Raw genomic sequence first — 23,854 nt, forward strand, 5'->3', positions numbered from 1 at the left:
TTTACTTTATGGATCTAAGCATCCTATGCTACTTTCTTCCCTTGTGTTTTTATAATTTTAGTATGTTTTCTGTTTCTCAAACGCATCTGTGTACACTTGCCTACATGTTCAGTTGTGTAGTTGTTAATGATGAAGAAATAGCTGAGAAGGAATATATGGAATGATTTTAAAACCAGGTTTGGTAAACCAGGCATAATAACTCACTCTTATAATCCCAGAATTTGGGAAACTGAGGCAAGAGAATTGCCAGTTAAAGTCCAGCATGAGCTATACTGAGACACTGTCTCAAAATTAACCTCTGAATTTGGAATTACTATTTCATCCTTCTGTCGTTTAACTATGCTCTGTTTATTAGAGCCTAGTATGCAGGCACATGATGTAATGGTTATTTATGTGTACTTGTTTCATATACCTAGAATTCTCTCTTCCTCCACTGTATCATTCAAGCTTAAATGCCATACAAAGAAGGTTTCCACTCAATCTAAATAGCTTATTCTACCCCTATCTGCAGCCCAAGCCTAGTACTATATAGAATCTGCAGATGCACATACTTTGTGCACATATGAACAGAGGCCTGTGAAGAACATCCTGTGTTCTCTATTGCTCTTCCACTTTGTTTACCTGAGATGGAGACTCACCTTACTTGGAACAGATGGGACTTTTTTTTCTTCTTTGTCATCTTTTGGTCAGACTGGCTGACCAGCAAGTCCCAGTGATTATACTGTCTCTTTCTCCCACAGGAATGGGGTTACAGCCATGCTTGACTATGCCTGCCTTTTTACTTAAGCGCTGGAGATCGGGTTCAGGGTGTCTCATGCCCTCATGCTTCTGTGGCCAACTCTTCTGCTGCTGAGCCACCTGTCCATCCCTGATTTAGTCTTCTTCCTTAGTTTTTAAAAATCTTACTTGTCCTTCAAGGGTTACCTTAAATCTGACTTTCGCATAAGGTCTACTTTAGATTAGCTTAAAAAAAAAAAAAGTATTGCTTATATAATGAATTAAGCAGTCATTCTAGTTTTGCCTTTTGACCTCTCTACTATAGGCTTGCATTGTTGATAGATTTGCTGTCTTGCAAAGTGAAATAAAAACTACTTGAGGGCTGGAGAGATGGCTTAGCAGTTAAACACTTGCCTGTGAAACCTAAGGACCCTGGTTCGAGGCTTGATTCCCCAGGACCCATGTTAGCCAGATGCACAAGGGGGCGCATGCGTCTGGAGTTTGTTTGCAGTGGCTGGAGGCCCTGGCGCGCCCATTCTCTCTCTCTCTCTCACTCTCTCTGCTTCTTTCTGTCTGTCACTCTCAAATAAATAAATAAATAATAAACAAAAATTTTTTAAAAACTACTTGAGAGAATTTTGTTTCTTTGTTTTTCAAGGTAGTGTCTCACTCTAGCTTAGGCTGCCTGGAATTCACTATGTTCTTTCACAGTGGCCTCGAACTCATGGCGATTCTCCTGCCTCTGCCTCCCGAGTGCTGGGATTAAAGGAGTGTGCCACCACGCCCAGAAATTTGAGAGAATTTTATGTATATTTTAACTTCACAAGTAGCGTGAATGAGTAACTTAGTTTTTGCAATGACTTTTATTATCCTTATGGGGACTTTACTGGTTTTCATTCTTGTCTGCCTTCCCTTGCTTTTATTTTATTTTATTCATTTATTTATGATAGAGATGGAGAATGAGAATGTGATATCAGGGCTCCTAGCCACTGTAGAGGAACTCCAAATGCACGTGCTACTATATGTATCTGGCTTATATGGGTTCTGGGGAACTGAAACTGGGTCCTTAGGCTTCGCAGGCAAGCACCTTAACCACTGAGCAATCTCTCCAGCTCACTTCCCTTGCTTTTTAAAAAGAAATATAAATGTACAGTTAATAACACATAACTAACTGTGTACAATAAATCACTACCATAAATATTCTTTTCTGGCATCCCTAAATACTCACGTTGCATTAGCTAGGAGATGAGGACTAACAAGAGGTTGGCCAGTTTGTGCTTAATGATCACCTTGCCTGATCCTGATCAGTGGCTTCTTGACAGGCCTTTAGGAGATGTGTGCCCTATTTCCAGGTCTTCTGCTGAGTAACTGATTTCAAGTCAATCACATAACCGTTCCTTGGTGTTCCATTTCAGTGGAAAGACATTAGGTGAATGTTAAGTAATGTTCACTATCTTTATATTGAGTTACAAGTGTTATTCTCTCTCATACTTCCATACCTAAAACTTTGTTCAGTGGCTCCAGTTCACTCAAGGAACATACTGTGGCTTTCCTTTTCTAGCACTTGCCATGTCTAGACACCCCAAAGTCCTACTGTTTCTTCCTCTAAAGTAGAGCTATATTTATCTGTTTCTTTCCATCTCCTTTGCTAGCTAACACTGTAGTCTAAATTAACATCATTTCTTACCTCACATGCTACCTAGGTTTTTATTTGTTGGTTTGTTTTGTTTTATGTTTCGAGGTAGGGTTTCACTCTAGCCCAGGCTGACCTGGACTTCACTATGTAGTCTCAGGGTGGTCTTGAACACACAGTGATCCTCCTACTACTGCCTCCCGACTGCTGGGATTAAAGGTGTGCGCCACCATGCCAGGCTTCTATCTAATTTCTTAGCAAGCATGAGAAGGAAGATAACATTCTATCTCTAATGCTGCAAGCACAATTTTCATCATAGGTAAATCTAAACATTTATGTTCTTAAATCATTGCTCCATTGTCTCCTCATTATCTTGAGGAAAGACCAACAAAAATGCACAAGACATTGAGATGGGTGTTTTAACAAGGGAAGCTACATCCTGAAAGGATAAATATGATCCAGAGAAAGGTGAATTTCTGAGTTAACCAGGATAGTATGACATTGATGAGGACAGTGTTAGTAGGGCAAATGAGATGCATCTTGAGTGTGATGATTACTGGAGGTGCTGCTACCAGCATTCGTTAAAAGCCAGTTTCCTAGATTAAGAGTAGAAAAATGGATGGTGGCTGCAGGAGAATCAAAAGTCAAGGGATAGATTTTTTTCTTTAGTATTTGTTTACAAACAGGACACACAGGAATTTATATGCTATAAAAAATGTCTAGTAGAGCAGGAGAATGGTTAGTATGTTGGTGGGTGGGAGAGGGATAAACAGAGAGAGAGAGAAAGTATGTGTGTGTGTGTTCACCACTCTAGCTGATACTGCAGAATAGAGCACCTTGACTATGTTACTTTTAACTGTATCCTAGGCTGGGAGATGTAACTCAAAGTTAGAATTATTGCTTAGCTGTGCCCCCCCACCAATATTTAGAATGGTATCTTCCACTATAATAGCTGCTCTGTAATCTTTCTAATAATTATCAAATGAGTGGACTCTGCTCCTCATAATCTGTTAGTTTATTCTTCACATATGAAAGATGAAATCTCTGCCTTGCTACTTATTGCAGTTTGAATAAAGTAAATAAGCAAAATCTCATTGTTCCTGCTTTCTTTTATATTTTATATTACTTTTTTATATTTTATATTTTTATATTTAGTTATATATATATTATTATATCTTATATTACATTTATATTCTCTCCACCCTCTTCTATAATGTTCTCTGAGCCTTCGTAGGTGTAATGGAGATATCTTATTAATGCTGAGCACTTAACTGTCACATCTTCTCAGTATGTAAGTCCGAGTGTCCCCTGTAGTCACCTCCATCTGCAAAAAGAAGCTTCTCAGACCATAAATGAGAATAGCACTACTACATGAGCAGCCCTGTCTCCTGACCTTGCTAATCTTATGAACTATATTCTCTGCCTTTAATTTCCAAAATCTAAAGGATTCCTTTCTTACTTTGGGACTTTCTATATATTGTTTCTTACTAAAGCCTTACCTTGCCATCATTCACATCTCACTGTCACCTGTTCCAAAAGGCCTCAGAATGGTAGTGGAGGAGACAAGGATTCTGGGACCAAGGTGTCTTGAGTTCACATCCCAGCACCCCCACTTACTTGTTATAGGTGACTTTAGGCAAAGCACATAAATACTCAAAGCCTCATGATTCCTGTCTATAAAATGAGACTAACTCTTTGGATTCACTTTCAGCTGAGTCTCTACATCCTTCTTATATTTATATAATATTTCTGTTTAGAGCATGAGTGATTTATCATCTCTGCCAGTGTGTGTTATTTCATGTGTTTGCTTCTAAGATGCTTAATACTATATTTAGTACACATGTAATAACAAATATGCCATGTCTGTAACCAAAGTAATTATAAGATACCTATGTACTTCACATATTGTGAAAACCATTACCTTAAAAATCAGCAAAATATTGTAATTGGATATTAAGAATATTTGGAGAGAAAAATTACTTGAGAAATCTTTAGCCAAGAATTTTTCAGGTTATAATACTGTTGATTTGAAAACCAAATATTTATGCCACTTGAAAATATTACTATTTATGATACCATTTGAGTACAGCAACATTCCATGAGATTGGCATGTCCACTGTATAGATAAGGAAGCTGTCTTCTGACATAACCCAAGTAGGATGACTAGTGATGAACATTTAGTGCTCTTGTTCTGCTCTAAACCCCATGTTTCTTGATATTTGCAATGCACACTTATGTAAGTACAAATGTATTCAAATCTAATCTAAGAAGAGGAAATTTTTACTGTCTTGAACTTAATGTTCTCTTTAGCATATACATGATAGGTACAGAAATGACCTTAAAGCATACTTGAAATTTTCTAGTACAGTTAATTTTGTTCCTAGTTATGAAAATAAAAAATGCTTTATGCTTACATTTATTGAGGTAAATTCTTATGCATGAACCATGAAACTTATAAATTGACTTTGCATAGAAAATCTAAATTATTTGCATATGTTTTGACTTTTTATTGGCAGTTCTTATATATGTATAAAGCTTTGATCATAGTCCTTTCCGATTATTCTTGCCCCCTCTATCCTATACTCCTTCCACTAAACCCCTTCCTCCCTCTAGCCAACCTTTCTACTATTTTGATGTATTTCTTCATTTTATTCTTGCCTTCCTTTGTCATCCATGATGACGTTTGATGGGTGCAGTATTGTGCAGGTACTGACAGCTGTTATGAGGCCCTCAATGTAACTGCCATGTATCTGGAATACAAGATTCCACAGCCCTATGACTTTTATATTCACTCTGCCCTCTTCCACAATGTTCTCTGAGCCTTTGTAGGTGTAATGGAGATATCTTACTAATGCTGAACACTTAACTGTCACATCTTCTTAGTACTTAAGCCTGAGTATCCCCTGTAGTCACCTCCATCTGCAAAAAGAAGCTTCTCAGACCAGAAATGAGAATAGCACTACTACATGAGCATAAACATGAATATTTACAGTGTAATTTGATGGGCATGCCATATCTATGGTAACTTAAAAGTAAATGTGCCCGTAGCCTCATGTATTTTTTATTAAACTTCCTACTTAAGTCTGCAGCAGACAGAGTCCTGCTGGAGGAGGTATGTCACTGAGGTAGATCTTGAGTCAAGTCCAAAGCGATACAGCTTGAGCTTGGGCCAGCTGTTATCTTTGTCTCTCTGCTATGGAAATATGATGAAGTGAGTGATCTTCACTGTGATGACGCTTCCCCTGGAATCTGTAAGCAGGAAATAACCCCTTTCCTCCCATAAGCAGCATCTGATCAGGTGTTTGTCCCAGCAATGAAAAGATAATGCAATGATATCTGATAACCAAACTGCAAGTAGTAGCCATAGACTTTTGTCTAGGTTTTCAGTACCAGGCAGGAATTCTCCCCTGTGGAGTGGGCCTCATTCCAAATCTCACAATCCCACTTACACTCAGTTGATTACCTCCATAACAGTTATGCCACTATTATTCAGATTGGCTCATCTTATGTGGCTGGGCAGTTATATCATTTGCAGGGTTTATTGCTGGTTGAGACTGTTGGTGAGTTTTCTCCCTAGTAGCCTACAAAGTATTTTCCAGCACTGTGCAGCTAGCTAGTAGGAAAGTGGCTGCTAGCATAATACCAGTTTGATTTCTCAGTGTCCAGCAACTGACACTTGTGAAATCTTCTGCAGTAGAGGCTCAGATTATAATTCTTGGGGACTTCCCTAACCAACAATCCACTGGGAGGTTTCCCAACCCTGGCACTGGCATTTTACTATAACAACCTGTAGCTTAAGTTTTAATCATCTAACAAAGAAGTAGATTCCCATATGGTTTATACATATCATCTTTTGTTTGGGTTAAGTTGTCCCCAGACCCCTCCTTTATTTCTTCCTTCTCCACTGATCCCCCCTATTAAATCTTGTTGCTCCAGTTATATATCTGCTATCCCCTTCCCTAAGGCCTCCTCCCTCTTCTCACTTCATAGACCCTTTCTAGCTTCTTGGCCTATAGTACTGACTCATTCCATCTACCTACGAATATGAAAATTCTGAAAATGCAAGGATCTGCATGTGAGAAAGAACATGGAGTGTTGGTCTTTCTATACCTGAACTTAGTATGATATTTTCCAGGTTCATCTCTATTCTGGTCCATTGATCTAAGTGTCTGTTCTAGTGTCACTGCCATGCTGATGTTTATTACTTTGGCTCTGCAGTAAAACTTAAAAGCTGCTGTGGTGATGCCACTAGCAATATTCTTTTTGCTGAAGATACTTTTCACTATCTGGGGTATCTTGTGCTTCCATATGAATTTCATATTTCTGTGAAAAATGATACTAGATTTTTTATTGGGGATGCATTGAATATGTATATTGCTTTTGGTGGGATGGCCATTTTTACAATAGTCTTCCAATCTGTGAACATGGGTTATCATTCCACACTCTGTTGTCTTCCTCAATTTTTTTCTTTGATGTTTTAAAGCTTTCATTGTGGAGATCTTTCATTTCCTTGGTTAGGGATATTCTGAGATATTTAATTTTTTGTGGCTGTTGCGAGCGGGACTGTTTCCTTGATTTCTTTCTCAGTATTGTCATTGATATATAAGAAGGCTACTGACTTTTGTGTGTTATTTTGTGGTCTTGCCACTTTGTTAAATTATTTTATCAATTCTAAGAGTTTTCTCATAGAGTCTTTAGGGAGGGGTGTGTGTGTGTGTGTGTGTGTGTGTGTGTATGTGTGTATGTATGTATATGGAAGAGTGTGTGTGTGTTTATCAAATAAGGATAGTTGACTTCTTCCTTTGCAATTTGCATCTCTTTTATTTATTTCTCTTGTCTTATCCCCCTAGCTAAAACTTCAAGTATTTGTTATAAAGCAGTGGGGAGAGTGGATACCATTATCTTGTTCCAGATATTAGTGAGAGGGCTTTAAGCTCTTTTTTCCCCCATCTATGTGCTTGTTCTTGAGTCTGTTTATGTGATGTATTATATTTATTGGTTCATGAAGGTTGAACAATCCCTGCATTTTTGGAATAAAGCCTGGTTGGTTGAAGTAGATAACTTTTTGCTAGATTTTTGAGTTCAGTCTGCAAGCATTTTGTTGAGAATTCTTTCTTCTGTGTTCATCAGAGTTATTGGTCTATAGTTTGTGTGTGTGTGTGTGTGTGTGTGTGTGTGTGTGTGTGTGTGTGTTTCTATATGATGTTAGTGTAATGGTGGCTTCATAGAAGGAGTTAGAGAAAATACTCTCCAATTCCTATATGAAATAAATTGACACTAAGTTGAGACCTATTGAGGTCTAATTGAATTCTTTGAACCTGTCTGGACCTAAATTTTGAAGAGTTTTAATTATTTGTTTAATCTCATTGTTATATATCTGTTTAAATTATTTTTCTTTCTTGGTGGTTTAACTTTAGTAGGTCATATGCATCAAGAAATTTATCCATTGTATTTTTATATTTTACAGTTTGTTAGGATATAAAATTTTGAAGTATATCTTCATATTGCTCTCAACCTCATTTTTACTGTCTAATCTTATTTCAAAGGGTCTTCCCTCTCTTTTAGTTAATTCAGCTAAGAGTTTGTCAATCTTACTTCTCTTTAAAAATACACACACACACACACACACACACACACACACACACACACACACCTCCTTGTTAAATCATTTCTTTTAATTGTTTTTTGTTTTTGGTTTTTGGTTTTTTGAGATAGGGTTTCACTCTAGTCCAGGCTAACCTGGAATTCACTATGTAGTCTCAAGTTGGCCATCCTCTTACCTCTTGCCTCCCAAATGCTGGTATTAAAGGCATGCACCACCATGTGTGACTTTCTTAATTGTTTTTTTTTTTTTTTTCTGCTCTATTTGATTGATTTCTGCCTTTAGCCTGATTATTTCTTTCCATTGAGTACTTTAGGATTTTGTTTGTCCTTGTTTTTCTAAAGCCTTTGGGTATATCATTAAGTTATTTAGTTAAGATCTCTTTATTTTTGTTATGAAGACATTTAGAGTCCTGAACTTCCCACCTAGGACCACATTCATTGTATCCCATAGGTTTGATATTATGTGTCTTTATTATTCAGTTCTGGGGATTTTGTTTTGAGGCAGGATTTATTTTGATTTAGTTCTAGGGATTTTGTTTTGAGGCAGTATTTCAATACAGCCCAAGCTGACCTAGAACTCACTCTGTAGCCGCAGGCTGACCCCAGATTTAAAGCAGTCTTCCTTTCTCGCCTCTCTAATGCTGGAACTAAAGGCATGTGGCGCCACAATGAGCCTTTCCTTCTTTTTTTTTTTTTTTTTTCTTTTTCTTACTTTCTTTCTTTGTATTGCTTTTGTTGTTGTTTTCAAAGCAGACTCTCACTCTAGCCCTGGCTGACCTGGAAAGAGTACTAGGAATATTTTTCTTTTTTAATTTCTTCACTGACCCATTTGTTATTCAATAGTATATTGTTCACTCTGAAGGAGTCTGTGTTTTCTGTAGTCAGTCTTGTTGATTTCTGGCCTTACTGAATTGTGATCAGGTAAAATACAAGGAGTTATTTCAATTTTCCTGAATGTATTGAGACTTGCTTTGTGTCTTAATATGTGGTCTATGTTATAAACAGTTCCATGGGCTGCTGAGAAGAATGTGTATTCTGAAGTGTTTGGATGGAATGTTCTGTAAATGTCTGCTAGGTCTGTTTGATTTATGGTGTCATTTAACTCCCATGTTTCTTTATTTTCTGTCTAGATGATCTGTCTATTGGTGATAGTCAGGTATTGATGTCACCCACAATTATTGTGTTGGGATTTATCTTTGAATTTATGTCTAGTAGATTTTGCTTTATAAAGTTAGGAGCACCTATGTTTAATGCATATGTGCATTTTTAATTATAATGATTTTGACTAAAATGTTTTGAGTGGAATTTCAAAAAAATGATATTGCCAATATTTATGTTAATATGCAGAAATAAAATTTTGAAATCCTTTAAAAATTTTAGATTTCCTTTTTGCTGTTTTGCTTTTTCTATTTATTTAAAAATACTGAGAGTTGGGTATGGTGGTGCACACCTTTAGTTCCAACACTGGGGAGGCAGAGGTAGGATTACCATGAGTTTGCAGCCACCCTGAGACAACTTAAATTCCAGGTCAGCCTGAGCTAGAATGAGCCCCTACCTCAAAAAAAACAAAGTAACAAAAGATACTGAGAAATCAAGTCATACTCAAAATAGGATGAGAGTTTTCATTTCTTAAAAGTTCTAAAGAAAAACAAAACTGGAATATAAAAGTAGTTTCTAAGTTGAGTTGATAGTTTATCTGTTAATTTTATTATTCCTATTTATTTATTTATGAGAGGACAGAGAGAGAATGGGTATTTCAGGGCCTCTAGCCACTGCAAATGAACTCCAGATACATGTGCCACCTTGTGTATCTGGCTTACATGGGTCCTAGGGAATCAAACCTGGGTCTTTTGGCTTTGCAGGCAAGTGTCTTAACCATTAATCCATCTCTCCAGCCCTTTAAGAAAATTATTTTGACATAATTACATACAGCTCTACAGTCACAAGCATAGTATAGAAGGATCTCATGTAACCTCCATCCAATTTTTTTTTCCAATAGCTATACTATGTAAATTATGTAATTGTAGTATAAAATCAAAACCAAGAAGTTGGCATTGGGTCAATAAATGTGTTTAATCTTAACACCATTTTCTCATATATGCAGATTCCTACAGCCTTACCACAACCAATGTTCAGATTAATGTAGGTCACTATAAATGTCCCCATTGTGTCTACCACTTTCTCTTTCCCTATCCTCTACCTTCTTCAAACACTGGTAATTACCAGTCTTTTCCAAGTTTATAATTTTGTCACTTCAAATATGATATGTAGAGCTGGGGAGATGGCTTAGCAGTTAAGTGCTTGCCTATGAAGCCTAACGACCCCGGTTCAAGGCACAATTCCCCAGGACCCACGTTAACTGCCAGATGCACAAGGGGGCGCATGCATCTAGAGTTTGTTTGCAGTGGCTGGAAGCCCTGGCGCACCCATTCTCTCTCTTTCCCTCTCTGTCTCTCTCTCTGTCTCTCTGCCTCTCTCTCTCTCTCTCCCTGTCTGTCTGTCACTCTCAAATAAATAAAGAAAAAGTTTTTTTAAAAGAATGATATGTAAATGCAGTCATTCATACTGATCTTTATAATTGGCATTATTGTCACTGATCATAATGCCTTTGAAATCTAAGTTGTCAATGTGTATTGATAATTTGTTCCTTTTAATGGTGTTATTGCATTGCATGGATGTAACACACATTGTTGCGTCATTCACCTGTTGAACCACATTTCACTATTTCCACTGTTTGACTGTATAAATGAGGCTTTTAAGAAACAATATGCACAAGTTTTTGTGCACACAGAAGTTTTTATTTCTTTGGAATGAAAGTCTATGTGTATAACTGATGAATACAGTGGTAAGTCTTAACACTTGTTTTTTTAAAAAACTGCCAGAATATTTCCATACATGAATGGTCTGGTCCTCTTGGGCAGTTGCTATTTTTTTTTTTTTATTCTAGACACTCTGATAAATGAGTAGTCATAGTTCTTTATGGCCTTTTTTGAATTTCCATGAAGATTAATGATATTTACTAACTAGCATTATATTCATATTGTCATGAATAAATACCTGAGAAGAAGCAACTTAAGGAGGGATTTATTTATTTTGGCTCACACACAGTTCAGTGTGTTGGAGAAAACATGACAGTATGCGGAGCTTGAGGAAGCTGGTCATATTCAGTCCAAAGTAAGAAGCAGAAAATGATGAATATTAGTGTTCAGCTTGCTTTCTGCTTTGTTAGTCGGCCTGGAAGCTGAGTCCCAACCCATGGAATGGTAGCACCTACAATCTGTGAATGTCCTAAATTCAGTTAACCTAATCTAGAAAATCCCTTGTAAACATTCTCAAATTTGTTTCCATGGTGATTCTAAATCCTGTCAAGTTGATAACCAGAGAGTATCAAAATGTTGAACAACTTTTTATGTACTTACCATCAGTATATTTTCTCAGGTGAAATATTTCTTCATGGCCTTTGAGCATGTTTTATTTGGATTAAAAATTTTGATGGAATCTAGTCTATTAATATTTTCATGGAGTTTTCTTTTCATATCTTATCTGAATATCTATTAGCCAATCCATCATGTCAAAGATTTTTCTCCTACATTTTCTTCTAAAAGTTTATATTTTACATTGAAATCTATGATTCATCATAAGTTAAATTTTATATAATGCATGGCCATTAGATTGAGTCCCTCTTATTTGCCAATGTACATTACCTTTCTTCGGAACTATTTGTGGAAAAGACTATTTCTCTCTATTGTATTGCTTTGTTCCTTTGTCAAAAAAGACTTGGCTGAACTTGTTTGGGGCCATGTCCCTAGACTGTACTCTGTTCCACTACTGTATACATCAGCATCACACAGTCTTCATTACTGTACCTATAATATGTCTTCAAATCAGGCAAACTGTCACCACTTTCTTTATTTATTTTTATTTATTCATTTGTAAGGACAGAGAGAGAGAGGGGGAGGGGAGGGAGGGAGAGAGAGGTAATGAGAATGTATTTAGATGTGTCAGGGCCTCACTGCAAACAAATTTCAGGGGCGTAGTGGTTTGATTCAAGTGCCCCCCCCCCATAAACTTAGGTGGTCTGAATACTAGCTGATAGAGATTTGGGATTTAATGCCTCCTGGAGGGAGTGTATTGTTAGGGGAAGGCTTGTGGGGGTTACAGCCAGCTTCCCTTCATGAGTGTTTGGCACACTCTCCTGTTGCTATTGTCCACCTTATTTTGGCCAGGGTATGATATCCATCCTCTGTTCATGCCATCATTTTCCCCTGCCATCATGGAGCTTCCCCCTCGAGCCTGTAAGCCAAAATAAATCTCTTTTTCCCCAAAGCTACTTTTTGGTCAGGTGATTTCTGCCAGCAATGTGAACCTGACTGCAATAGTAAAGTGGTACCAGGAGTGGGATTGCTATCAGATACCTGACTGCATGGCTTTGGCCTTTTGGAGCTGATTTTCAAGAGGAATGTGGAAGGATTTGAAAACTTAGCCTAAGAGACACCTTTCAATTCTGTAAGTACAGCTTGATGGAGTATTGTGGTCAGAGTTGAAAGACCTGAATGCAGTAAGAACTATGGACTGTGAGGTTTGGCTTATAAGTGTGAGAAAGAGCTTTGTTTCGACTAGGCTAACAGCTTATGTGAGAAACTTGCTATTATGCCCATGTCCTGAGAAGTTGTGCAGGGTTGCTTTGCATAGAAATGAACTGGTGTGAGCAGAGGGATATGGCACAGGAAAAAAAAAAAAAATCTTTGGGTGAACTGCTGCCCATTCAGCTGCAATTGAGAGATAACAACCTCTGAGATTGGGACAGCTGACCTGCACTGGGGCAACAGAAAGAATGTATACTCTTTAGAAAGGGCCTACGTGCTCAAGGAGTGTCCTGTTCTTCAAAGTCTGCTTCCCCCCCACCCCCGCATTAACAAATTGGCACCCTACTTGGTATTGTGGAGTATAAGAAATACAGGAAAGAGAGGATCATTGAGTTTGTAACATAGTCTTGTGTTTTGGAAATGGCCAAGGGCAGTGTGATGCCTTCATGGAGACCCCAGGGAGCCAGAGAATGAACCGTGGATTGCAGTGGAGACCAGTGTAGATACCAGGACCACAAGATGGCTGCTAAGCAAAGCTGCCGCCCCGGATGAAGTTTTTCAGGACTGTGAATAGCCTAGCTGGAGGGGCAGAATTGGAATTCCAGAAACGTGTTGCTGGTTAGAATTACTGGACTTGGAGATGTGTCACTGGCTAGAGTTGTTGGACTTGGAGTTACAGAGTTTGATGTTTGTCATGGTTGTTTTAAATCTTGTATTAGCTGAATGTTTCTTTGCTATGCCCAGTGCCGTCTTTTGCAGTATGAATGTTTATTCTGTGCCATTATGGGTTTTTTTGAGGTTATTTTTTGGTATTATGGATCAGTTAAAAGATCTTGGACTATGGGAATGTATGAACATCATTGGAATTGGTAAAAAAACTATGGCGACTTTTAAAGTTAGATGAATGCATTGTATTTTACATTATGGATGGTTAACAGTTTATGGGGGCCAGGGGTGGAATGTGGTGGTTTGATTCCAGTGTCCCCCATAAACTTAGGTGTTCTGAATGCTAAGTTCCCAGCTGATGAAGATTTGGGAATTAATGCCTATACATGCAGTGTATTGTTGGGGGTGGATTTATGGGTATTATAGCCAGTTTTCCCCTTGCCTGTGTGTGGCATACTCTCCTGTTGCTATTGTCCACTTTATGTTGGCCAGGGGGTGATGTCCACCTTCTGCTCATGCCATCATTTTCCCTGCCATCATAGAGCTTCCCCCTCGAGCCTGTAAGCCAAAATCAACCTCTTTTCCCACAAGCTGCTCTTGTTCAGGTGATTTCTGCCAGCAGTGAGAACCTGACTGCAACAAGGGGCATGCTCCACTTTGTGCATCTGGCTTTACATGGGTGCTGGGGAATCAAACTCAGGCTGTAAGATTTTTGCAATCACCTTTAGCTACTGAGCTCTCTCTCTAGGCCTATTACCACTCTTTTTTTTTTTTTTTTTGAAAGTTCTATGAGTAACAAACAAGTTTATTAGGAAATTTCAGTTATTGTTATTTATTCCAAGAAATGCTATTTTAAAAATCATACAAAAATTTTCTATGAATTAAAAAGCACTGACACTTTGGCCAAAATTCATTTTCATGCTAAATTTTTCCTTATGTTACTCTGTACATACTGGCAATGTACATCTATATGCAGCATGAACTCATATCATTTAAGTTTGCTATAGCCAATAACATTAAAGGTAAGCTAATTTCCAATAAAAACCAGATTTCACTATTCTTGGCAAACTATCCTTCATAATCATAAGGAATTTAAATTTAAAAGAGTATTGTGATGATTAAAAGAAAATTGAGGGGAAATTCTTCATAATTCTTGATTTTCAGTGTAACTTTTTCTATTATTATTATTATTAACAACATATTTTGTATGAGTACGTTATGTGTTGGCACCCTCTTATCCTTCATCCCTGCCCCCATTCCACTGGGAACCCTCCTCAGTAGGGTTGTAGGTATTCCCTGTGGGTTATGTGTTGTGGGGTTAGGGAATGCCTCTGGGGAAGATGTCTCAACCTGTGGCTCTTACAGTCTTCTCCACACTTCCACAAAATTCCCCAAGCCATGTTGGGTATGTTTTAAGTCACTTCAGTGATGAGCTCTCAGGGGCCTCCGTATCTCTGCTTTGGTAGGTGTTGAGTATTCTCAGGGTCTGTCTCCTTCACCGTGGCACTGATGGTCAGGTTCACCATGGAAGCAGCACTCTTGCTGGGTTCTTGCCAATTCCTCTGTGGTTTCAGCTGTGGCTTGGCTGAAGTGCAAGGGTAGTTTATGTCCTCAGGTTTCAGTATCTTCTAAAAAAGAACAGATACTCCAAAGGAGAGTGAAGTCAGCATAGTTTAAATGGGATACACATTATTAATTTAGGAAGAAGTTGATGTATGTTAACCCCTCTTTAGCCAAAGATTAGTAAGAGCTTGACATTGTAATCTTTGTCTCCATGGGATTCTGATCTGATTCCCCAATTCCCAGTATAGGTTCCTTTCCACTGAGTTTATGTCATAGTCAATCAGAAAGCTATTGTTTACCCACCAAGGTGCTATGCCACTATTGCACTGGGGTATACATCGGTGTGTTTGCTTCTGAGAATCTTAGACCTCTGGTTGCTCAGACAGTTGTTGGCCACTTTCCAGCTCTAGAGGGGTTTACTGTTTGAGGACTGGCAGTCTTCTGTATTCTAACCAGGTCTCTCTATGTCCTGTGTCAGTAGAATATAGTTTTTCAGCAATAGGGTCTTACCATTTGCCTACGGCAGATAATCAAGTGCTTTGACAGAAACCTGTCTTGTTTTAGGGACCTTGTAGGTCTCCATTCAGCAGCTTATTGTAGGTAGCAACTGATTTCTGGTACTGGAAGTTACAGGCCAGAGACAAGAAAAAAAAATTGAGTTTAACCCTTACCTCACCCTCTCTAGAGCCCCTCTTTTCAGGTGCTCCCCCTTACTCTTGTTGAGGGTTATATCTTTTAGTCTATCTCCAAGGATAAAGGTTTCTATGGTACCAGTTCATTTTGAATTAAGTTTTGTGTTTATTTTTCCTCTCCCTCCCTTTCCTCTCCTCCAAACCCTTCCATCCCTATTGTCAGAGCCTTGATTTGCCTATAGGTATGTCAGCAATTCCGGCCAGTCCAGTTTAGGAACTTCAGATAAATGAGACAGTGTGTCATTTGTCTTTCTGTGATTGTGTGAGTTTGTTGAGTATGATCTGTTCCAAGTCTGTCCATCTTTCCACAAATTCTACAACAGTGGATAAGGGTCCTTCTTTTCTCACATCCTCAGCAATATTTGTTGCTACTATTGTTTTTTTATTTTTTAATGGTTGCTATCCTTGTTGGAGTAAGGTGGAATCTCATAGTTGTTTTAAGTTACATTTCCCTGATGGCTAGGGATTTTGAGTATTTGTTGAAGTTTTTATGAGCCATTTGTATTTCTTCCTCTGAGAACTCCCTATTCACTTTCCTGCCCCATTTTTGGAGTGAGTTTTTTTATTGTTTAGTTTTTTGAGTTCTTTGTAGATTTTGGTTATTAGGCTTCCATCAGTGATACAGCTGGTGAAGATTTTCTCACATTCAGTGGGTGATCTATTGGCTCTGCTTATGGAATGTTTGTCTGTGCAAAAGATTTTTAATTTCCTGACATCCCACTAGTTGAAATGATTGTTTAATTTCCTGAGCTACTGACGTTTTGTTCAGGAAATATTTCCCCACTCCTATATAGCCTATTATGACTCTTTTTAAAAATGATATTAGATATTCTGGTTTATCATTCTGTAAATTGTATAATAACCTCAACTGCATAAAATTTTTGCTGGTATTTTATTGTGTGATACTTGTATATAAATTATATGAGGGAATTTAATACTCTTTACTATGATTTTCCAATTTTCAGGTATGATACATCTGTTCATTTACTTAGGTCTTCTTGAATTTGGTTGGTTAAAGTTTTATACTTTTCAGTATATGGGCCCTGTATATGTTTTTTTAAATATTTATATTTAAGTATTTGTTTCCTGTTTTTTTTAGCTATTGTATTGTTAATTTTAGTTTTAATATGTTCCTTATTAATATATAGAAATAAAAACTTTTGGTGTGTTCATCTTGTATTCTGTGGTCTTGCTGAATTCAGTGCATGTGTCCTTTGATCCCTTTTGGGTAGCATCTTTGGTATTTTTTGTGAAGACTATGTTGACGTGTTTCTTTTTGTTAAATTAATGTTTGCATAATATATTTTTATCCTTTTACTTTCACCCTACATATACCATTATATGTGAAGTAGACTGCTTATAGGAAGCATTAAGTTAATGTCCATAGATAATTTACATTTGGGCATTTATTATGATAGTTCTTTTCTTTTTATCCATCCCTCTAGTAGTTCTTAGATTTATCATTAATCATTTACTTTCTACTCATTCTTCTGTTTTTCATTTGCTTTCTTTTTTCTCTCTTCTTAATGGCTACTTCCATCATTTTTAGATTTCTGTTATGATTTAATTATAGTAACTATAAGTTTTATGTCTTTGCATTCAATTTTTAGTGGTTTAGCCATCTCTATCACATTGTAGTGGGAAAATAAAAGGAGTGGAATGAAGCCCTTCATTATAGCCTACCAAGGGTAGGGTACTATACTCTTCTTTGGTCCTTTGTAAGTGTGATGGTTATAGAGTCACAGTCCTTTTGTTAAAAGGTTGTTATGAGGTTTATTTTAGACAGAGTTAAGCTAAGAAGAAAAACAAAGCAGGAAATTGCCCAAGCCAAAATAAATTTCTCCCCTACCCCGGCTGGTAAGAGGGGGAAAGGAGACCTGGACAGTCCCCCACATAGGGAAAAGAAGTTTCTGTAGGTGTTGAGGTGGGGGGAAGGAAAAGTGGCAGAGCCACAGATTTAAAAAATGTGTATTTTGTATTGAAGTCTTTTGCTGTTGTTGTATTGTTGCTGCTGCTGTTGTTTTCAAGGCAGGGTCTCACTTTAGCCCAGGCTGACTTGGAACTCACTCTGTAATACTAGGCTGGCCTGGAAATCACAATGATCCTCCTACCTCTGCCTTCTGTGTGCTGGGATTAAGGTCTGCACCACCATGGACTTGGCTTGTTGTTGTTGTTGTTGTTGTTGAAATAGGGTCTCACTCTATCCCAGTCTCTCTCTCTCTCTCTCTCTCTCTCTCTCTGTGTGTGTGTGTGTGTGTGTGTGTGTGTGTGTGTGTGTGTATAATTTATTTGCAAAAAAGGGAGAGGGAGGCACGGAGGGAGAATGAGAATGGGTGTTCCAGAACTACTTGTTGCTGCAAAAGAACTTCACATATGTGTGTCACTTTGTGTGTCTGTCTTTATGTGGGTATTGGGAAATCAAGCCCAGGCTGGCAAGTTTTGTAAGCAAGCAGCTTTAACCACTTAGCTATCACTCCAGTCCAAGACCATACCTTTTTATGATATTCAGCTAGGGTTATTCTCCAAAGTCTTACTAGGTTACTCTTCTCCTAGCCATGTAGCTAAAAAGAACATATTTTCCTTGAGAGTCTTTACATGCATTCATTAGTATTCATTAGTACATAAGAGTTATCAGCCTCTTTGTGATCTAGAGTATTTTAGGTAAAGAGAGCATGTAAGGGGACTGGGACTGTAGCTAAGCTGCTCGAGTATTTACATAACATTCATGAAACCCCAGGTTTAATCTCCATCACCACATGAAATAGTATAGTGATATATACCTGTAACCCAGCATTCAGGATGTGGAAGAAGGAGAATCAGAAGTTAAGGTCATCCTCTTCTACATAGTGAATTCAAGGCCAACTGGGCTACATGAGACCCCTGCCTCAAAAAATAAAAGCACCCAAGGCCGCAAGCTTTCTGACCAGTCAGCTGTCTTCTCTCCAGTTTTCACAGTTTTTATATGTTTGTGATTGTGTGTGTGTGTGTGTGTGTGTGTGTGTGTTTATACTTAAGAGGAAAAGTAGGAAAGTCTGTTTTGTACAGTTATTAAAATTAAATACCATATAACATCTATTAGGCTATGCCTAGCACTTCTTATTTATTCAATAATTTTTAGCTGCCATTAAGTTATAAAAAGGTTATAGAGCCGGGCGTGGTGGCTCACGCCTTTAATCCCAGCACTCAGGAGGCAGAGTTAGGAGGATTGCCGTGAGTTCGAGGCCACCCTGAGACTACGTAGTTAATTCCAGGTAAGCCTGAGCCAGAGTGAGACCCTACCTCGAAAAAACAAAACAACAACAACAAAAAAGGTTATAGACAGGAACATCATGAATTTGAGGCCAATATTATAAGATAAATAGAGAACCTGTCTCAAAAATGATCAAAATTTATTGTAACTTTTGAGCAGTGCCTTATGAGGAGATCTTGTGAGTTCTAAAACTGCTAAGTTTGATTGCTGTTAAAGTTGAGGATCAGAATTCTCTAAAAAAGCATGGACTTAAAGTGAAGTGAGATTGTTTTATATGAGTTTTGTCTTCTTGGGTATGTTTCTTAATCTGAGTCTCAACTTGCTGTTTTGAAGAAGGCATTAGAAGTATTATGAGCAAATGAGATAGCCATGCAGATTGTCATACATCCTGGTACTGTCAGGTTTGTTGTTGCTATAAAAGTTCTATTTATATTTCTACCATTATTTACTTGTTAACCAAAATGGAAATTTTATATACAGTGTTACTCTCCTGTTTATTTGTATAAAGATCCAACAGTTTTGCTTTGAGATATGGCTACAGATAGCAAGTTTAGATTGTTAGGATCATTGTCAAAGTTTCTTTTCACACCTGCCTTCTGTCCTCAATGTATTAGCACATTCAAGTAATTTTTATCCAAAGCAAAATATAACAGAATTTTCAAATGTCTCCACACTTCTAGCCCCTACCTTGCTGAATTTCTAAAACAAATATTTATGAATTGTGTTCTTTACTTCCCCTTAACCCTATTATAATGCTCATTCTCTCTCTCTCTCCCCCACCCAACTTCTGAATGGCCAAATAAGTGTTTTCAGTTGTTACCTTCCCTTGCTTTTTAAAGAAATATGAATGAAGCCGGGCGTGGTGGCACACGCCTTTAATCCCAGCACTTGGGAGGCAGAGGTAGGAGGATTGCCGTGAGTTCGAGGCCACCCTGAGACATCATAGTGAATTCCAGGTCAGCCTGGGCTAGAGTGAGACCCTACCTCGAAAAACCAAAAAAAAAAAAAAAAAAGAAAAAGAAATATGAATGAAAAAGCCATATTAAATATATGACACAGTCAGTCAAGATGGCTGTAGCCACAGCTGCTGCCTATCTGGAGCCATATGAATGTCCTAAGCAAGAAGCTCCAGCTAGACCCACAGAACCCTGAGCAACTATCCTAAGCTACTGAGGTTTGGAGTGATTGCAGAGTAGCGGATAACCATGAGAGAGGTACTAAGGGTAGTAGGGTGTGTTTCCTGTTGCTCTGTTTCCCTAGTTCTCAGTCTTCTTTTCCTTTCTATTTCTTACTTCCTTACTTCTGGTAGTAATATCATTAACAGAGGCTACAGAAAACTCAACACCAAAAACATTCTGCTAACACACCCAAGGCTCAGGATTGTTACGAAAAAGAGGAAAGATTATCTGAGTCACAGCATGGGTAGAAATATCCCAAGGCAAAGCAATTTGGTGCTTTCAGATGTTTGCAGGAGATAACCTGATGGTCAGGCTCCCCAGCTGGTTTTGTAGCTAGCCCTGAGACATGACAGAGAGGCTGCCCTCCAGACTCAGGCTTTGAGATTCCCAGAACCACCACAATTGAAGGGAAATGATGTTCTGAAGCATTGCTAAATTTAACATTAAGAAATTAAAACCAACCAACAATAAAAAAAAAAAAAGAAATATCCCAAGGCACAGTCCCCCCAGAAACTAGCAGAGGCCCTGAGCACCCACACAATGAAAATCAAGGACCTTACTGAGGAAGACCTCCAGGAAAATGGGGGCCATGGGTGAGCGAATATAGGAATATAACATATGTAAAAAAATATTTATATGTAAATTTTTAAAATTGATTTTAAAAAGTCCTTTTACAATAAAGTTAAGTTTTTCTTCCTGCTAGGAATAGGTCAGCTTGGACCTATGTTCGCTTTTTTTGTTGTTGTTGTTGTTGTTTGTTTATTTATTTGAGAGCGACAGGCAGAGAGGTAGGATCTCACTCTAGCTCAGGCTGACCTGGCATTCACTCTGTAGTCTCAGGGTGACCTTGAACTCACTGGGATCCTCCTACCTCTGTCTCCCAAGTGCTGGGATTAGAGGTGTGCGCCACCATGTCCAGCAAAGGGCACCTGAGGTTGCTTTTCTTTCTTACTAAAGACCTTAGCAGTTAATACAACCAAACTCCCATGGTTTTATTATTGTTTTAAACCAATTCTCATGTAAAAGTCCTGTATCAGAAAGTTTGTAGTCTGTGCTTCAACATTTCAATGCCTACTTTGCTAGTAAGAAAAACCAATATGAAAGGGCACAGGGATGTACACAATCTATACTGAAATAAGAACTGCTTCCCAAGTAATGCCACATGCACTAACAATAAGTAGGTAATCTGTTATATAACTTGAACATGTTGCTATTTAACATACTTGTAGAGCCGTGGATGATAGGTCCCAGTAATATATTCTTTAAAGATTCACTACATTCTCAACATTTATGAAACTTCAAAATAAACTATAAAATTCCGTGTAAACAGATATTCAGAACAAGACGGACTATTGTATAACTGTTGTCAGGAACATTTTTATAATTTGACACCAAAAATTAGATTTTGAAATCTTAAATTTTCAATAGACATCTATTACATTAATGATATTTTTTTAAATTCCAGTGATAAGAACAGATGGAATTCAGTATGGATAATTCATATGATTTCAATGACCGAAGCTCATGTAATGGAATTTCATCTGAGAAGAAAAACAACTTCCTTGTATCAGAAGATCATGGACAGAAAATTTTAAGTGTACTGCAGAATTTTAGAGAACAAAATGTCTTCTATGATTTCAAAATAATCATGAAAGATGAAATAGTCCCATGCCACCGTTGTGTTTTAGCAGCATGCAGTGACTTTTTCAGGTACTTCACCCAGAATATGGTTTGGATTATATGCTATGGATACTTAAATTATATTTCATAACTACACTCCATCCCCCTCAGAACCATGCAAGTAAATTTTAACTCTTAATGAAGCAATAACTAAACTAGATTTACTAATAAATGTGAGTAAAGGAATTTAAGACCACCTTTATGAGAGCATCCCAGCACAGCATTTCCCACTGTTCTTTGTGATATTCACCCTTTGAAATGTTCACACCCAGAGTGGAAGAGATTTTTCATGTTTCATGTGGGGTCACCTGTGTTTGAAGGAATCCCTTTAGCAAAAGATAGAACGACAAGTTAAACAATTTTACAAGAGATCAAAGACAATGGGAAGAAAATAAAATTCACTTGTGTCTACGTTTTGTCCTAGGAGAGAGGGATTCTAACAAGGAAGACTTAAAAATTTCTCCTGCAAGACATGGTAATTCTTCTGTAATCCTAGCACTCAGAAGGGATTCAAAAGTTCAAGGCTAGCCTGAGTTACAGAGTAAGACCCTATCTCAAACTAACAAAAAAGCAAGCTAAGTCTCCTATGTTAGGCAAAGATATTTTTTGTAATAGAACTATTTGTAGGAATGAAAGCATTTCTCTAGTGTTCCCAAGCTATTTTGCTTCTAAGCAGCCTTCTGAATTTAATTTGTTTTCCCATGAATTTATCCTACAGGAAATCCCCTCTGCCTGGCCCTAAAAAAAACAAAACAAAACAAAACAAAAAAAAAAAAACCTTTGATGGCAGTGAGTGTCTAACTCCTCTAAGTTAAGGGTCAGAGCATTAGCACACTCCTGTGGTAACTGTTTCAGGGCATACCATCCTGTGTGGTCTCTTGGTCATCTCTCTCTGTGACATTCTGTCCATCAGCCTTCCTAGTCATACTGCAATAAACTTAAATCCTAATTTCAATATTTCATGTTATATTCAAGTTTGGAAGAAAAAATGATTAGGGTTTAAGTCATTATGAAACATGATAAAAACCATAAGATTTAAGGTACAGAAACAATATGGAATTTAGATTATTTTAATTATGGTTTTATGCTAGGGATAGAACTCAGTGCATTATACTATTATATTTTTAAGTATTTGTATTTATTTATTTATTTATTTATTTATTTATTTATTTATTTATTTATTTGAGAGAGAGTAGAGGAAGATAGAGAGGAAGAGAGAATGGTCACACTAGGGCCTCTAGCCACTGCAAACAATCTCCAGACACATGTGCCCCTTTTGCATGAGGCTTACATTTGTTCTGGGAAATCGATCCAGGGTCCTTAGGCTTTGCAGGCAAATGCCTTAACCACTAAGCCATTTACCCCAGCCCACTGTTCTAATTTTTAATCCATAATTTAAAACTTACTTTTCTATGACTAATTAGACTTCACCCTTACTGCCCTTAGGGTGCATTGTGTAAGCTGAATTTTATTTAACACTTTCTGATATCTACTGCTTGCTGAAACATGCCTCTGTGGGGGTTTGCTTGGAAGTTGGAGCCAGGGCTCAGTGCTGTGTGGTGCACTAGAAGGAACAGCATCCCGGACCTAGCTGCTTACCTACTTAACTTAAAACTCTTCATCCTGACCTTTGTTTCCTCTCACATATACTAAAAACTCTATAGGGGCCTTCAGTGGTATACTCTGACACTCTGGGTGCCCACTTAACTTCCCTCTGTCTTTTGGGTAGCTCTTTTTGCTCCTTATCCTTGCTATGCCACCTGTGTTTATAGGAAGATATCCAGAATATTCAGCAAGTACTGTCTCACTACACAATGCACCCCTAAGTTTCCATCCCAATTCTGCTTGTTGGACATACAACCTTGGACAAATTGTTAACTTTCTTTAAGCCTAATTTTCCTCATTAGTAAAAAAAAACAGTAATTAGGACAATAAAATTAGGACTCAACTCAAAGGGTCATTCTGAGGGTTAATGCAGTCTATTGGATAGCCTAATGTCCATTATATTCAATTAATGTGAACTGATAAAATTATTATTTTCAAGCCTAGCCAAAAAAGGAATAACCTGTTATAAGCATACAGCTAGATTTCCCTGTAATGTTTTCATGCTAATAAAATAAGTTCTTATAAACTTTTGAAGTTGTAGTTCTCTATTCATCTTATCAAAATTATTTTGAATTGAATATTTTTAGCCATAATATCTCATTAATTTTAATGTCCTTTTGTTATAGATCTGCTTTTGACTTTTAAAATTACTGCTGATATAGTAAGGCTTTGAGATTTTT

General features: G+C 37.6%; 1 protein-coding gene across 3 annotated transcripts in view; it reads left to right on the plus strand.

Annotated features, from left to right (window-relative positions):
• Kbtbd3 (kelch repeat and BTB domain containing 3) overlaps window positions 1-23,854 on the plus strand; it is a 30,580-nt gene that overhangs the window by 1,077 nt on the left and 5,649 nt on the right. The window contains exons 1-2 of one of the 3 annotated variants that reach the window (XM_045144804.1): window positions 21,502-21,599; window positions 21,994-22,110. Coding sequence is in view for 1 of the 3 variants with exons in the window: in XM_004652942.2 (XP_004652999.1) it covers window positions 21,367-21,599 (233 nt within the window). In the remaining 2 variants the exon portion in view is untranslated. Of the gene's footprint in view, window positions 1-21,354; window positions 21,600-21,993; window positions 22,111-23,854 lie in introns of those variants that run through there. The other 2 variants (XM_045144803.1, XM_004652942.2) reach the window with 2 other exon arrangements.

This window comes from Jaculus jaculus, chromosome 3 (assembly GCF_020740685.1).
Source record: "Jaculus jaculus isolate mJacJac1 chromosome 3, mJacJac1.mat.Y.cur, whole genome shotgun sequence".
In the NCBI taxonomy this organism is placed as follows: Eukaryota; Metazoa; Chordata; class Mammalia; order Rodentia; family Dipodidae; genus Jaculus; species Jaculus jaculus.